This window comes from Tigriopus californicus, chromosome 8 (genome assembly GCF_007210705.1).
Source record: "Tigriopus californicus strain San Diego chromosome 8, Tcal_SD_v2.1, whole genome shotgun sequence".
Taxonomy (NCBI): Eukaryota; Metazoa; Arthropoda; class Copepoda; order Harpacticoida; family Harpacticidae; genus Tigriopus; species Tigriopus californicus.
The window spans coordinates 4,754,635-4,772,483 of record NC_081447.1 but is presented as its reverse complement, the minus strand read 5'-3'; the positions used below and the strand labels follow the sequence as shown (position 1 = coordinate 4,772,483).

The following is a 17,849-nucleotide window of genomic DNA, read 5'->3' as shown; positions in this document are numbered from 1 at the left end:
CTCACTGGCTTCACAAAAACCTATTACAAGTTAAGATGGTTGAGAGGACAATATTGTGTTAAATGATTTTCAGACAAAGTTTAACACTTTACTGTGTGTGTATGATCTCAAGGGATGATTTGCTCACACTTTCGGCTTGGTACCTTCAAGGCGTCCATAATCTTGGCTTGTCCAAATAATGAAGTCTTCATCTCTACTTTTTCGGGCTCCTTCATTTCTTGATTTGCATCTCTCTACTGTTTGTTGGGAATATGTAGATCTATGTAACTGATACGCTTGTAGCTCTTGAGGCAGACTTAGGATAAGTTATTGAACAATATTCCCAGATCAACCCTATACTCAAGGATGACTAGTCATGTCCATCAACTTTCATGCGTTGGAAGATTATATATCATATTCATGTAATGATAAACAAGGACTACACATATTTCGTTTCATACTCCTGGAGATTCTTTGGAGCGGTGACTAAGCTTCCAAAAATAATTAATCATACCTTGCATCATATTCAGCACAAAGGCTCCAAGCAGTATTTCACTAGTGTAATATAAACAAACTGATGCGGTCAATTTTAAAAGACCTTAGAAGATCTTAATCAGAAAATATTGCTTTTTGAAGAAATTCCCACATCAATGGTCCAAATACCACGTCTGGCTGTAAAAACTCTCCTCAAACCGAAATATTTTTTTGATCTATCATGTCAGTCTTTCACAAATGAGTAGTATCGCTTACCGAGAATGGCCACCACCATGCCTTCCTGAAGAACTTCCATGGAGCCATTGTAGAGGTAGTAGATGTTTGGCAATGCATCTCCCTTGTGGATCAAATACTCGTCTGGAGCGCAGAAGTTGGTCTTAATGGTCAGTGACAGAAGCTTTCGGCAGCCTTCCGAAGCTGTTTCGAAAATTGGAAGACTCAAGATCTCTTTGTGTAGATGCATGGACACATCGCCACGGAGTTCCTCGGGGTAATCCGCTAAGATCTAGAATGAGAAGACGACAAGCAAGTTCCAATCATCCAACTCGAAGTACAATAACAACAACAACAACAACAACAGCAGCAGCAGCATCAACAACACCAGGATTCATCAGGGCTCAACCTGAGAAGAGTAAGACTGGCCTTTCATCAACTCGAAAATGTCTCGTTCTCGTTATGAACATCGTTGCCTGGTCCTAGCTTCAGCATGATGGAAAACAGTAAGCATTGCTCGAAGCGTGTGCAAAAAGCATTGGGTCTGAATCCTCGCGAGCGCTGATTTGGCTGATTTAGATTTGAGCAGATTTTAAATTCTCAGATATATGGACCTCCTGACTTTCTCACGAGTCAAAATCGTCCCTGATCAAAGCGAGGTAATCATTTTGAGAGTCCATGTTTTCATACCATTGTACCAGTCCCGAATCCCAAAGTGCTTTGGATAGGAATCGAGTCAGAATGAATGGACACTAAGTGATGAAGGACGGGAGGAAAATATTTTCTCCCCGAAAGTGGATTACTTTGGCGGATTAGAACGGACAAACCAGGTATTTGCATTTAAGATTTTCTCAACTCAAAACCTCCTACGATCTCCTTAAGATAGCATAGAAAATTTGTTCTCATAAGATTTCCTTCTCACCTCCACATAGCCTTGATTACTTTTTGATTAGAGTCTTATCTCACACCGAGACGATTTACTCCTACAGTAATCCCCTGTTCCCTCCTAGATGAGCTTTGAACTCCATTTCATTAGACAAACTCCTTCTTTGCCGGTAATGTCTGTCACTACGATTTTGTTACCCATGAAGCAGATAGTATGGCAAATTCACTTTGCTTCAAGGTTACCTATTGTGGAAGGCCAAAAGGGTAATATGACGCACCGTATTGAATGCCAAAGACTCATTGCAGCAAGGGAACACTAATACCAACATTGGAGGAATGTGAGTGAGAGGAAGAGAGAGAGCGTCGTGGTCTCTGCCAAGTAGACACATGAGAAGTATGGAGATCATGGCGCCCGCCGATATTCATTAAGGCCAAACTGAATTGACAGAGAAAGAAACCAAAGGAGTGCAATCCAGCACTTTGACTGGCTCGATTTGCCATAGCAGTACATTATTAGTTTAGGACCAGCCTCGAAAACGAACGCAAGGCATTCATGATAATCTAGGCCAACGATTGAGGGACCGAGGTGGATGATGATTGCTCTCTATGAAGTCATAATCGAATCAGGGTTACCGGTGTGAATGAATCAGGGTCAGCCCATTGACATGACATGAATACACTTGCTCATACCCCAACATGATCAATTGGAATGAAAATGAGCTCTTCATTCAACCATTTGACATCTCATAGCGCCGCAAATGCAAGGCCACGGAATTGCACCTTCGAAATTCGATTCCAAAGTTTACCTTGATGATGCGATACGACGTGGAGGCTGCTTTCACGTATAGCTGTAGTGAAAATGTGCGCTCGGGTGCTGTTACTAGAGAGTGCTTCTTGGCCTTGGCTTGCCACCAATGATGCATTTATGGGAGGGATCAAAGTGGATGCAATGAACAAAGTGCAGCTGGTTGGAACGCTATCGAAGAGGAAATAAGGGACACGAGGAACTCGAGGTTAAGTGGTGGCCTCAACTCAAGAATAGAGCGAAGTTAACGACCGACAGGTTTTGAAAAATGACTCCTGCTCTTGTCCACTTTGCCTCGAAACAATTAGGAACCCCTCCAAAACGGTGATCTCGGCCTCGCATTACTTCCGTTCAGAACCAAAATAAAGTTTCCCGAGGTCGAGATTCCTGGTAGGTCTCGAAAAGAGGCCACAACCACGATCCATGATGTTTGGTTCATTACCACTCATGGACCACCGACTCCATAAATGCGATCCAAATCGATCATCATTCATGGCGTACACGATAGGTCGGATGGTCATAGGAACTCACTTCCCCCTAGATTTGTTGAGAATCCGAGTTGTTTTTCTTCAAACCCAAATCCATCACTCTTTGACCGATTCCTATCTGAGGTGAACATAACAAAACTAAATAAGGGTAGATTTGCATGTGCTTCCTTTTCTACGATTACCTCATTGCAAGTATACACTGCCAGTAGAACTTGATCTTAGATTGGTACGGTTTTCTTAACCTTTTTAAACTCCTGACTCCTGCAAAAAATGAAGACGTCGCTTCCATTCGCACTGATCAAGCTAGAAGGAAAACCACCGGATTCTAGTGAAGCAGAACCATCCATGACTTAGAAGGGAATGGATTTAACCCACATTCCGTTGACCCATTTTCTGCAAACAGTCGCAGATCGAGAGGAGCGTGCGTGCAAGCACACGGGAATGAAATATAGCAGATTTCATTTGACGTTGCCAAGCGAAATGTTTGGAAGCTTTCCAAATCCAACGTGGTCATTTAATCCAATTCAATGTTGTGCGAAAGCGTTGCAAATTCTTAAAGGGAGTAAATAAAGGAAATAAATATAAATATAGATATTGTTGTTTGGTTGAACGAAAGTGGTCGAACGGAACCATGCAAGGCCATGAGAGTTTGTAAGGGTCCACGAAAGCTTGGAAAAGGAAACTAGGAGCAATGTTTCCTTTTTTGAATAGGAACAAAAGCAAGCTGCACTGGTGAACTTTTTCTCACGACGTACCATAATTTGTGAGTTACTGAACTCTTCCCCTACTTTGGATCAATTTGTAACACATTCTCCTAGTGAGGTTTTCTTTCAACTTGTCCAAGAGTCGGGAGTCTAAGAAAGCCCTTAGCTAGTCACCATCTGGCAATTTTCTCAAGAAACTAACAGTTATTCTGGTACATCTTTCGATTCGCTGTATTAAGTTCATTAGATCTCCATTGAGCATAATTTGGATATTGGATACACTCATGTATGATATTGGGGACCCCCCTCAACGGAATTGGTGTCCTCCGTTGGTCTGTGACTTTGACTTTGACTTTGTCTCTCTAGGGACCATCATGGAGGGAAGCATCCTCGAAAGATTCTCCTCCAAATCTATGGAAGCTTGGAAGATCTGGTCCAACTATGACGACTGACCCGTTGCTCTTCATTAAAACAACGAAAAAAGCAATGCCAGTCGTAAAACACAGACCCCATCTGCATTCCTCCAAGTTTAGTCAAAGGCAGGTGGTTGCTAGCCCAAGTGTTTGTGAGTGAGGAGGGTATTATCGTAATCACCGAGGAAGTTTGAGAGAAAACTGCAATCTCTCTGTGTGAAGTTCAATACACCTTTTTCAGCTTGGTACCACCAATTTCAACCCCTAACGCCATCTACTGTTAAAAGGGCTTCTTTCTTGAAGAGAGTTTTCTGAAGAAACCATTCTACTTTCGGAGGGCTTGCTTCCAAGGTTGGGATTTGAACCCATGGCATCTAGAAGGAAAACTATTTCTTGCTTACCCAACTTTTGAGCCATTTAACCACTGTTACTTCGGTTACTTCATTAAACTTACGCCAAGGCAGAATTCAAAAAATAGATATTTTTTCCCCTCCAATTTCGAGTTAAAACGAGACACTTCAGGAAAATTAAACAGGAGAAAAAAATGAAATCACAGATGCTATATTCCTTGAATTGCTCAATCATCACTCTTGACTGGTTAAAGTGCTTCGTCAAGTTTTGAGGGAAATATCCAAATACTTCTTGGGATTTTCTGGTTGCCCACGAAATACTAAGGAATAGCAGATTTCATTCCCTTATGGTTTTCTAGTTCAGATTAAAAACTTGCATAACTAAAAACCGCTTACTTGAAATTCAATAGCGTTTTCAAATTTGCATACAAGTCTTAACGAAGTGTGCTCCTAATTTCCACCAAATAGGTGTTAAAAAACTAAAGTTTATAATCTATCTTCGGCATGCACACTTCCAATCTGACTTAGAAAAACAAGAAATGAAATTGGCGGATGCTTTCTAATTACTAGATACAGTTCACAACAACAATTTTGATGGTCGATATTTGTACTTTGACTGGATAAACGTGCCTTGACATTGCTGTGGTTTGAAAATTACCTATGAGCTTCAATGAATTATCTAGATCTGGACGTAAAAGGTTTAGCAAGGCTAGCTAGCTGCATATTGTGAAAGTAAACAAACTGTAGGGAAACAATCAGATCTGGCCACGAGCCAGTTTAAAACCATTCTCCAGGGTGCAAAACTTCTTGCGTGGCTTAATGGATCCGTGTGCACTTTCTAGAAACGATTACTCTGCTCTCTCACCCTTTCCCTAAGCAAAACAAGCCCTTGGGCGATTTTTGATGTCTTTTCCAGCGGCCAAAAAACACCCTAATTAACTCTTAACGCTATCCAGAGTAAATGCAGACTCGGAATTTCTGCACACTTTGAGAGGTTTAGACATGCCATAAATGAAATGAAGTTGTTCCATTAGGCTAAGGGGAAAATCGGATCTTACCTCAACAGGGTCAATGCCATGGTTGAGCGACCACATGGTTTGGAAATAGTCCTGCATTCTTTGCTTGAGGTGTTTAGGTACCGAGTGTAAAATGGAGAAATCCTTCAGATCTCGCCATTTGGTCTGATACACGGATTTTCTGGCGCCATACATCCGTTGAACCAAAGCAGTGACATTTCCTAAGATGGTGGCGTGCATCAAAGCTGGAATAGGTTAATCGCATGGTTTCACTTCTTTCCTTCAGGGATCTGTTTGGGATCTTCCTAGCCTCCAACCATTAATAGAGACATGCCTGTTGGGCTTTTCCCTTGGAGAGGACTGGCTTTAATCTCGGGGACTATTGGGTGACAATTAGAGGACTTCAATGAGGACATGAGAACCTACCTCCAATTAGCATGATCACCACGGAGAAGATCTTCTCCAACTTGGTGTTGGCGGCGACGTTGCCAAATCCAACCGTAGTGAGTGATGTGCATGTGTAGTACAAGGCTGTCACATAAGCGTCGACATGAGGAATACAGCCTCCATTGGGAAGGCCCATTCGTTGTCCCAGAAGGTTTAACCAGCCTGCAAGCAAATCGAAAAAGCAATTATGTTACTCTCAGTCAGACCAAGCTTGCTTGACACAAATGTGTACATAATTCATCTGCTAGTAACAGGCAATAAGCAAGACCAGGAAGACTCATTGTACATGTAGCCTGTGTGTATGTAGGCCACAGGGATCCAATTCAAATGTTTGCTCCTATATTTGAGAACATTCAATTAGGAATTGCAAAGTGTATCATCACAAGAAATGCATCTCAAGTGAACGCCAAGAACAACAGGCAATTGAATAATCATAATTTTAGAGGATATTGAATTCAAAAAGTTACACAAACAGTTTAAGGAGTCCAACGTCTTTACGTGTCGTGCTTTTCACAAGACGAAGAGGAGAAAACACATGTCAAAAACCACAAAATACCCTCCTCCCCTTTTCTTCAAAGCAGACCAGAAGAGCTTATTCTGTTGTTTGTTTTAAGACCTTAAGGACGGGAGAACTCTCAAAGGTCTAAGCTAAATAGGGGTTTGAATTCAGGTCACAAACATCTAGCGAAAAGGCCGTGGGGAATCGTGATCCACAGTCCCCGTTACAAAACACCTCCAGTTGTACAAAGGTATCCAGACACCTGAGCCCAAACCTAGATGTTCAGGAAGATCTTAAGGGGTCCATTTTTTTAGAGATTATTATTATCTTTCCTGATAGTTTCAATTTAAGAAAATTTTAAAACTGTTATAATTATACTCGGAATTCCGGCCACAAGTCTTTCTAAACATGCGTAATACACTTGCAACTTAATATCTCGATTGTTACGGTACTTTTGACATTCACTTTGGCAGCAACACTGCTGATGAATCATTCTTTTTGCAGTGTTGTTCCTTAGCCCAGAGATAAGAGTCAAAAAATAATCCCGACTGATAGAGGAATTTCTCGGCTGAAGAAAAATCTTTGTGGCCAAGCCAACCTCCATCTTATCTGGTTCCTCACTTGGTGTTCACTCACCAGGAAAAAGAAGATCGGCCTCGGAGTCGAAATTGGGTTGTTCGTGGGTGCCAATCACGTACCAGATACAAGCCATCCAATGGGCCAAAAGGGCGAAAGTCATCATCAACAGAGTCAGGATGACAATACTGTATTGGGAGTAGCTGAAAGAAGGGACACAATGAAGCCCAAAGAGGTGAGAAAAGGTCCAGATGCGCCAAGATTGAAGATCAAAGTACAAAATCAGATGATATGGCAAAAGGAAGATTGGCCAATATTCTTTACTTGGGGCATTTCCTTCTTTATTTACGTCAACGTTTGAGATTTGGTTTGGAAATCATGATCAGACTTTTTTGAACGGAACCAGGGTCGAGCAAGTTGTTTTGCTCGTAACTGAATTATTGGCATCTTGTTCCTTTTAATCGAATGACTTAAAACTCTTACCGATCCATCTTCTGAAGAAGACGTGCGAGTCGTAGAAGACGGGTGAGTTTCAGTAAATGAATCGAAGTGAAAGATTCAGAATCCTGAAAATAGGAGAGGAAATAGTTCGTCCGTCAGTTCGTTTTCTTGGCATCCCTAAATTGGCACATGTTCCATTACAATTTCACTCCCAATATGAGCTCTCATGCCACTTGATGTAGGGTTGAGAGGCTCTTTAGAACCATTTAGTGCCCATTACAGTGAAGTAAGTGCCTATCTCGAGGCTCTGTACTCTTCAAGAGCCATTCTTGAGTAAGTTGAACACTTGCTTATGTTGGACTTGTTTGTATGTACAACAAGTACCATGCACATCAATAGAGCTGTAGCAAAAGTGCAAATATGGAGGTCAAAAAGTGCACCCAGAAAGGAATTGAATTAGGCAAAAACAGTAATAACAAAGTGCATAATAGCTGTGGCAAATGAATACATTTCCAGGTGTCTTTCTTATTTTTCAAACGAAAAATAAATACATTGATTAAATTGACCAAAATGTTGTTGTAACTGCGACCAGTACTTTTTGAATCAGACCGTATTCATCTTGTTATCCAAATCTAAAAGTGATTCCAACATATTCTTAGCATGGCATGATTTGGATGAAAAACACAACCAATCCTTTTTCAAAGGGCCCTTGAAATTAGTTTGTTTGCCCAAAACATATTTCAAATAATTATAATTTAACAATTATACCACCCATTACCACAGTATGGCATTTTGGAAGCCATGATGATGTGACATTGTGAAGTTATTGGTTCACTTTCAATGCATTAGAGTTGATAAAGATTGATATTACTATTAATCAAAGTGCATTAAATATCTTCGGAAAAAGTTTTCGACAAATCAATTGGAATGGCAAACAATCAATGGCTTGAACGTGGTTTTTAAACATGTGAGTAAGAGCAAATGCTGCGTTCAAAAGAAATTGGAATTCTATACGTTTTCAATAAGACTGAAGCCTATTTGATGAACAAGTGAGCTCCCAAAATTACCATATGAAGCAATCAGATGGCCATTCCCTAACTTATTGCGAACAAAAACAAGTCTTGTCTGGCTTTTCCGTGTTGTTTTTCATGAACTTTCAAAATATTGGATCTGGAAATGCTAAAAAGTGTAAAAAGTGCAAATATGCCATTTTGCACTTTTTTTACATCTCTACTCACACATCACAATGTGACCGATAATTGACCTTCATTTCTAACTGAAGGTAATTGCGTATATGTCGAATGTCTTAAAGAGATTGCCCCGTCACGACCAGCTATGCATACGGGCATGGTACTGAAAGGCTACCACAACCCTGGAATTGTACTTTCAAACCCCGTTTCGTTGGAAACATTGATCCCATTGACTTCTCAATGACAATTCTTGGAAAATCTCACCATGGACCGACCTTTGCCATGCAAGGGCCAATCTGGTCGTTAAGCAAATTGGCCTTCCTCATAAGCCTTGTCGAGGGTCTGTTTTTGCAAATCCTCATTACAAGTTGATGATGAATGATTTTGGAGTCTACGCAAGTGAGCTTACCATCTCTGAGAGTTCGCTAGCGTAGAGTACGTCAAAGGGCAAAGCTGCGATAAGGTCAAGGATGAACCAGCCTTTCATGTAGTGAAAGGCAATCGACTTCGAAGTTGATACCACCTCGCCTTTCTTGTTCACAAAGGTAGTGCGAAAATTGAGCAAAATGTCTGAAATTCGAACATAAACGCATAATTAACGCAATGACAAAGCATCGTTCCAAATGCCGTTCCCAGCCAAGAAAAAAAGGTCTCCAGTAGTCCAGAATTTCGCTCGTCCTTACTTAACCCTTTATCAACCGGAATCTGTAAATGACTTCTATCATGCAAAAACGTTCCACGTTGTAATTGCCAATTAGTTGGGGGTTTCTAAAGTTCCCCTTCTCATGTATGTACCTCTAAAAGAACTATTTAGCGTTTGCAATGTCAACGAACAATAAAACGGGCGAGAGGCAAAAGGTCGTACCATTGGAGTCAAAAAGTCTTGAGTTCTATTCAGACTTCATCATTCGATTCAAGAACGTACGATGGTTCTGCGCCTCTTCGTGACCCTGACAGAATGTAGAGTGGTATTCTCTTCCTTTTTTTATTTAGAACTTCTCGTTATTAGATTTAAATCCGCTACTAAAGTTACACGTTTTTTAAATGTCACCTTGACAACCATGCCCTCAGAGGGATCAGAATGCTCTCCTGTAAAGAATTGCTCTTTTGTTGAAGCCTCCCAAGGGCTTGCAATAAAATTGGATCTTGCCAAAAAACAAATCATGGTGTAGGGTTCCTTTTCTAAAGGTGAATGGATCGAGCGAGAAATGATCGGCTGCTAATGACACAGTCTTGAATGACTTCTTAATGACACAGCCTTTTCTTGCTTTTCATGTAGTAAAACTTGTCCCATCAGTAAGATTTTTCTTCAGGCCATATGTTTTCCACCTATCCTTTTCAAATACTTTTTGGAAGGAATTCCATTCCAATTTTTTATTTTCGACGATTGATTGAATACCTGAATTGGAATACCATACATATTTTGGCTTGGGATTGGGAAATACAGAAGGCATTGAATTCGGCTTTGGTCGAAACTCTTGATCTGCTTGTCAGGTTCATTCTTTTCTTGAAAGCCTTAAATGGCTTCTATTTTGTGTGAGTGAATAAATTGTCTTTCTTGGACAAAGGCAAAAGGTCTTGGGAAATATCCAAGATTTTCAATGAACATTAACCGATGTGGAGTGTAATTCCTTTATGATTCGTTTCAAGACTCTTCGTTACAACTCATCAAATGTAACAGAAGGGTCCTTCTCACAGATTGTCAGGGTTCCAAAATCGAGCAGATACACGAGGTGCTTTCAAATCAAACGGCATTTGTTTCATATTTCGGATGTACGGTACAGCAGACAGATTGTCAGGGTTCCAAAATCGAGCAGATACACGAGGTGCTTTCAAATCAAACGGCATTTGTTTCATATTTTTTGGTTTTACACATTAGGTTGCAAAGATTGAAATGTGGCACACTCTGTTTTGAACAGCTTTTGCTAAAATCAACTTCCTCTACCGATGACCACAATCAAAATATTTCCATTTCGCTCCAGCATGTTGACCGCTCGCCAAGGCGGAAAAGAAAGTCAAAGCGATCACAAAGCTTCTAATTGTCAGCCTAGTATCTAAGATTTCATGTCATTTTCAACACAGAAGCTATTTGATCTAAAATTCTAAGAGTGCAAAAGTAGCCTCGGTTGATGTCAACATTCTTGGACAAAAGGGAAATGATTTCATAACCCGGAGCAGAAATTGAATTTGTCAAAAGCTACTCAGAATAGGCTGTACCAAATTTTGATTTTTTGCACCTTAAGCTTTTAGAATAGCAATCAAAACGAAAGAAGGCGAATGCCTTTAGATTTTGAAAGCACCCGGTACATTATCATTTTCACCCTCCCTTTATCTTAAGTCTTCTTAAGCCTAACCTAGATTCTATGTACATGTACGGTAGAGTAATGAATTAGGGAAGAAACACTTGTTAATGTGGTTCAGGCAGTGTCAAGAAATGAGGCCATTGCAGAGAGTGAACGAAGAGTCCCCTTTATGTAGAACATGGGGATGTTGAAAACATTTGCTTGTCAGCATAATTGAGGAAACGACGAGGACCGGCAACTTCAGGAGCTTCAACGCAAGTAAAGCTCTTCAAATATTCATGAACTTTGTTGTGACGAGAGCAAGAAGAAAAGGAGGACCAATTCCAGATTTGGGGCTCTCACTCTAAGCTCTCTAAGGACTACCGAAATGTTTGGACCGGCTACCCGTCTTGACCGTCTCTCAAAGCCCATAACTACCATTCAATGACTTACCTATGATGAAAATAGCCTCGACAATCACATCCAACACAATTGAGGCCTTCTTCTCTTCTTCCACCTTGACAAGTACCTCTTGTCTCTTGGTTCGGTTAGCACTGGGCTCGATTGAAACCACGCCTCCTCCCATCACGTGGACATTAGTCAGCACTTCGGAATGGCAAATGACGGGATCGTGGAATGCGGCATTGTAGGGCACCACAATGGCCACGTAGATGGTGGCCATGAGCACCAGAATGTCCCAACAGGTCTTGACCATCCCATAGTGGGAAAGCACCCAACGGGGCTTCTTGGCCACAGCAGTCTTGTATTCGGGAAGAGGTTGGATGTTGGTCGCAGGTGGGCTCAGGAGGGACTGGAAACAAATTGAATCGAGTTCATTAGGCCGGCACATCAATTCAAGGGCTCGCTCAGGGAGGTAAGGTTGGGCAGATCCTTGAATGGAACTGGAATGATCTTTCAGTTCTTTCACTCCGAGTCATTGAAGCTCTTGTCGCTCTCTGCAGGACAACCCCAACCCCCGTAGCTTTACTTTTTCATCTCGTTCCTGGGGCCGAGATGTTGGGTGGGCTACCAAGCTGAAGGTTCAAGGGATTATTTTGAATGAATGGAAAGCAATTGCTGAGCAGAGATGACTTGCCAGATGTTGAATGAGACAAAATGAATATTTCCGGAAACATTGGTTGTAGGGAATGTTAGCAAAAGAACATGAAGTCTGTCAGAAAGGCCACTTGATGACAGTGAGGGCTCAAAGTTGGGGGTCACAATTTGGAATTATGTGTGTGTGCGTGTGTGTGTGTGTGTGGTGTGTGGTGTGTGTAGTATGTAGGTCTATGAATTTTAAAATCAAATTGAGAGGCCGATCAAATCCATGTTGACTTTTTGTCTTTCATATCAAGCTAGATGAACCTTTCTCGTCTGAAGGACCATACTATACTATATGAGCCTCAGAAATCTGTTCCAATACGAACATGTCAAGAATTTCCATTTGGCTACTGTACAGAGTGAAAATGGAACTCGAGATTTTCAAAGGGTAGTAGTAGCTCCAGGTCAAATCCACGAAAGTACACATGGCCACAAGAGATCGGGGTCAAACCTAGCGAATTGAATATTCATGACAAGCTTTTCGCTTCCTGACCTGATTCCACTAAATATACCTTCTCCCTCCCCTCGGACAAAATTTAACCGACCATGGAGTAATAGAAGGGGCCTCTTGAGTGTGAGTGTGAATCCCTCTCGAACTTACATTGGTGCTAAGTTTGGAATGAATTTTCTTGGTTTTCTCTGTCTTGTAATGTCCAGAGAGTTGGTAGAGAACGGCTCGACTTCGACGACGTCCGTAGTTGTAGCTGGTTGGAGCTTCAGGGTCCAAATTGCCATTGGGATCACATGGATGGAGCTCATCATCTGTGTCATTCGGATGATCACCACAGGCTAACGCATTGCCACCCGGAATGGGTAGATGGTTCATTCCCGAGAACTGTTTACTACTCGTGATGTCTTTGTGGCTGGCCAAGAATAGAACCACTTCTCGCTTCTCGTTCTTGATGGGAACAATATCTAACAGACACCAGAAGGCTGTGCCTGGAAGAGCAAACGAACGCATTAACAATTCAAAACTTTTCTTCACTTTTAACGGGTTCCGTTTCAATCTTGGGATTAGGCACATGAAAGAGAATCTTCGCCTCTGTCATCGAAAGGATACTTTAAGGATTGGGCTTCCCATGAAAATCAGAGCCCAACCAAAGGCAAGGGGTGAAATATCTGGCTGAAACAGAGCTCCTGAAACTTGTGCCTTTCATTCGTTGGTCGGTATGAAAGCGAACGTAGAAATGAAGGCGGCGAGATGTTTCCTCCAAATACGAGAAAACCTTCTTTTATATCCAGGCCCGAGTCTCGGTTCCCCACTGGACTATCTTTTTTTTCCATCACACGTGGAGTTGGTTTCCAGAGGCGAGAGTTGAGTGTAACAACTTTTGGCTCACTTTGAGCTCACATTATAACTTGAGTTTAGCACTCCTTCCACGATTGAGTTTCTCGCTCCATTGAAAGGCTATTGTGTCCTTACTTTGATATCGTATGCACAAAAGAGCGAAGAATGAAGTCCAAACGAACTGCTAAATGGCCACGAGATCCCCAAAGTTGAACTTCCCGGGCTTCACTGCGAAAATCACATTAATCTCATCCAGATTGCGTAGAAATGTCGAAGCTATGACTTCGAAATGGAATGTTGTAGTGGCTTTTGGGATTTGGCGGGTGCTTGTTATAATAGAAGCAAAAAACTATACGAAAAGAGCGAGAATGAATGTTCCCTACCTGACTTTTTATAGAATTTCACTTCAGTCTTGAGTTCGGCCTTGTCTTGGAGAGCATTTTCAATCTCTTTCCTCTTGTTCTCCTCGGTATCGTCCCCGTAGAGGAATTTGCAAGCACAGCCCTTCTGCATAATTTGAGCCCGTGAATACCCCGTGAGTTCACAGAATCCATCCGAGCAATATACAATTGGATAGGCATGGGGAACTTGGGCATTACCCAACACAAAGTTGCTGTCTGCAAAACAAAAGTGACGGGGCAACGTGATTTATGGATTGACCTTCTTTTCCTTATGTGTATGGGGACATGGGGAACATGAATAAATCGAGTTGGTATGGTTCTCGTTATCCTATGGCTGGGTCCATAACTACACATGTATGAATGTGCTTGGTATTGTACTTACGTGTTCCATCAAACCGAGTGGCGATGGTGTCAAGAAATGTGTTCTGTGGGGCCAAAAGGCCCTTTCTTCCGGGCATCTTGAGTTGTGACGCTGGAGACACTAGAGAGGAAAAAAATCGGTCCCAAGGCTCTTCTAATTCATCCCATAGCTTCTTATTTGGGTTCCAAGAACCTCGGTAGACTTGGGTCTGACCTCAGCGTACCTGCAATGCAAAAAGTTATATACCTAAAAGCGTGGGACAGAAAGCCAGATTGGGACCCTGAGACGTTTTTTTCGCATTGAGTCAAAACATGAAAAGGACACAACAACGCAATGCTTGCAGTTTTATTTAAGGAGGTGACGAGTGAGCTTGTCCGCAAAACTGGGACTAAAAACTCGGGTTCTTCCATCAAGGGTCTTCCTTGCTTTGGTCGGATTGTTTTCATGGATCTCTTACTTGGACTGCTAATGGTCGAGGAAAGCGTCGTGACAAGTTCGGTTGTAAACACGTCACACTGATATTGACGAAAAGTATTCAGATACTAAGATTTGGATGAAATTTTGAGAAAGACATTTTCCGGATGCAGATAATACCAACGGATATAGGCTTGATTCCCATGTTTATGATTGATTTCAAGGGCTTGTTACTGAATGCAGAAAACCCCAACTGAAATAAGCTTCATCCCTATATTTGCAATTAGACTCAAGCACACATGTTTCAAAAAATATGACTTAGTGCAATATCTCCAAATCTTGAGTGTGATGACTTTTTCTGTGATTAAGTATCACATTTTTGCCAGTCTCACAAATTGCTGGCGCTTTTAAAGAAAAGCCATACCATGAAGCGTTACTTACACGCTTCAACCTGGACTTGATTTACGGGACAACCGTCGAATGTGACCCACGAACAAAAAACGTCTCTTGGTCACGATATGAAAGCATTGGTTTGCACCACGGCCAACCTAACTGCGAAATTGACTGGGGATCATTTTTTGCACTCAAAAAAAAGCCAGAGGGTTTCTTATTGCAAACAATTGGCAGGTAAAAAAATGAGAGGTAAATCCCAAATCCGAAAGAATTTGGTGCAATAAGTAGTGTCCATTTTTAACTGCACCATAGGATATGATTTTCGTTTTTCAAGACATCAAGTTTTCAGTGAGGTGTGACTTTGAAATAAAAAATGGCAATTACAAGGTGACAAATGGCGTGTTTAGACGGAACCAAATTTATGACACGAGCCCTCTGGTTTGAATATGGCTCCAAAGTCCCTTTCGCAAGGCGGTTACATCAAGTCATAAAAGGGCGAGAAAAAAACAATAAATCCTGTCCGACAAACATACTCAATCCCTTCTTTCAATCAAACCAACACTTGATATTTTTTGGGTGAAAAAAAAACCCGAAAGGCTGCCACTTCAAGGTACCTATTTGTATCCAACTATCGGAGTGATGATCCCAATGTAGGCCATTGTTGGAAGTATGGCTACTCAGGAGGCGGTTATGAAGTACCCAAATATTTGCCTGCCTGTCTCATCCGCAGTTTGTAAAGCACTGTGTTTGTCTACTGTTTGCTCAGTCAGATACGTAAGAGGGCTCGGGCAAATTAGACGGGAGCGAAAGTGGACAACAAAAACCAACGAGAAGGAGACGAGTTCCTTGACAAGCACGAGGGCAACTTATATTCATGGTCCCTCGGGGCATGACAGACAACCCGAGTATTCCAATCTTTAGCTTATGGAAGGAAGGTTCATTTGACTTCCAGGTAACCCTGTATGGAACTGTTCTGAGCTGGCATTGCTGAAGGAAGAAAATGGTGAAAGGAAAGGATCCATCTCCACTTTGGCCTTGTTTGCCATCGATTTAAAGGCGGACGACTTGGCCAATTCATGGCCCTTTCAAACTGTCGTACATAAACCGCTCAGTAGTGGAACAAATGGCTGACCCTCCTTAACAGAAGGCAAAACAAGGTACTGAAGGTAATGGAACTCCAGAGGGTCTGGGTTATTGTTATTTGCGAGAAAGATCCTTCACATGAACGTTATATTGGACAGGGTGTATTGGATAAAACCGAGCCCAGGCAAGCACGACGCCGACGATTGAACCAATTATGTGGCTTGGCTGTGAAGCTAAGAGAATAAGAACCGCGTTAGAGGCTTTGTAAGCAACCAATCAAAAGTTTTGTCTCATTACTAGAAGCCTACGTGACACAGTTTATTGTTAGTGGGAAAATATCGTCAAAACTTCTGTCAGTCCCGTATCTCGCTCTCTTTCTCTTTTGAGCCTTAGAGGTGTCAATAGTACTATTATTACGAAAGTGGTGGTGGTAGTGCAGTAGTCTTCCCATTGCTCCTTTCATTGTCGTTTGGGCGAATATGGGCCTCATTCCTACTAGGCTTCCTATTTGTCTTCCAAGTCCTGAAAAAAGGGGAGCACGAACACGACAAGAGGATCAATATGTTAGTCCCACCGTCTGAAGACAGGACTTGGAACACTTTAAACGCTTTCAAGACACAAGAAACCACGTAGAGAAGGCTGTGGAGTTTGTGGTCGTCAACAAGTGTATAACATAAGCAACCTGAGTCTTGTCAATAACAATGCTAATCCAGAGTTCTCCAGAATCTGAGGTGGGTTCATCAAAAGAAAGCTCAAAACAACAGTAGCTCAAAAATTGGGAACGTTCCATGTTCCATGAAAAGAACAAACTAAACCTAGAGAGATACCCGGAAAGCATTCGAAACATGGAGAATTGTTGTTGGTTCTGCCATGTCGGAATATTTTGATGCATTTGCGAGATGTTTTGAGCATATCTAAGCTGATAGTGAAAATGAGCTTGCAAGTTTGCAAAAAACAAAAAGAGAGGGTTTTATAACCTTCGATATGAATCCAAAACTAGATCCAATAGTTACTTTCGATAACGGAACCTTGAATAAATGACGAACCATTAGGTAATCATTTTCTTAGGCTGGCCACCTCATGTTCAAACTAGAGACCCTGAATGCAGAACCGCACGTAAGGTGCGTCAATCAGCTGAATAAGCGATCAAACGAACCAAAGCACTTCTTTGTCACTCTGTAATTCCGACTTTGAAAAAAATGAAATAATGCTTTTAGTATGTATAATCAGAGAAGATAGTAAAAAATGAATATCAACACATGTACGAGTAGGTTCCCTACTCGTGATCTGTTTTGAACGGTAATTTCAGCTTTTTAACAAGCAAAATGGGATACACAAAGAAACTCGAAACCGCTCAGCAGAGTGACAAAGCGTGACTTTATTCTTGCTGTAAAACTCGTTCTTAATCTATGCTCTTCGTATCTGTACCCTTTTCCGTTTGAACTGAGAGCCTTAACTAAGGTTCTTCAAGGTAGGTGGCTGATTTTCCGGTTTGCGACCCATCACTATTCCCTATTGTTATGTTATGTTCTCGTCTAGTCAATCTGTTCTCCCCTTTCAATCCATACTCTCAAGGACCCATCCATTTCTCTGCATAAATACCTGTCCCTCAATGCAATAAATATCTAGTCATAAACCTGCACACGACCATCGAACACCTATGTGGCTTTTTCATGGATCTTGTCACTTTACATTAGATGGAATGTATCAACTATCATGACTACACTCTCTCTATTGAAGTGCTTACTTAATCCAACTTTTTACTAATAGAATGCAAAAGAATAGCGCGACGAGTACATTTTCTTGAGAATTACCAAACTAACATAATTGGCATGATATATGACACACTAGTCCCGTGGAATCAGTAAATCAAGTTTGTGCAATATATCTGTCATGATCATGAACCATGTTTAACTTTAACTTTTTGTGCAATCACAATATTTGAGCTCTTTGGGGGGAATGACTAGCTCATTGATGAGCTTCACTTAGAACCTTTGGCCGCTCTCCGACAAATTCCAGCCAATC

At 41.5% G+C, this 17,849-nt stretch overlaps 1 protein-coding gene across 1 annotated transcript in view; it reads right to left on the bottom strand.

Annotated features, from left to right (window-relative positions):
- LOC131885526 (potassium voltage-gated channel subfamily H member 8-like) overlaps positions 1 to 17,849 on the bottom strand; it is a 31,734-nt gene that overhangs the window by 7,536 nt on the left and 6,349 nt on the right. The window contains exons 3-12 of the mRNA XM_059233589.1: positions 13,956 to 14,157; positions 13,556 to 13,789; positions 12,486 to 12,823; positions 11,237 to 11,594; positions 8,911 to 9,071; positions 7,354 to 7,436; positions 6,931 to 7,073; positions 5,775 to 5,957; positions 5,391 to 5,593; positions 730 to 979 (exon numbers count right to left, since the gene is read on the bottom strand). Of these exons, the coding sequence (XP_059089572.1) occupies positions 730 to 979; positions 5,391 to 5,593; positions 5,775 to 5,957; positions 6,931 to 7,073; positions 7,354 to 7,436; positions 8,911 to 9,071; positions 11,237 to 11,594; positions 12,486 to 12,823; positions 13,556 to 13,789; positions 13,956 to 14,031 (2,029 nt within the window). The 5' untranslated portion in view covers positions 14,032 to 14,157. The remainder of the gene's footprint in view (positions 1 to 729; positions 980 to 5,390; positions 5,594 to 5,774; positions 5,958 to 6,930; positions 7,074 to 7,353; positions 7,437 to 8,910; positions 9,072 to 11,236; positions 11,595 to 12,485; positions 12,824 to 13,555; positions 13,790 to 13,955; positions 14,158 to 17,849) is intronic.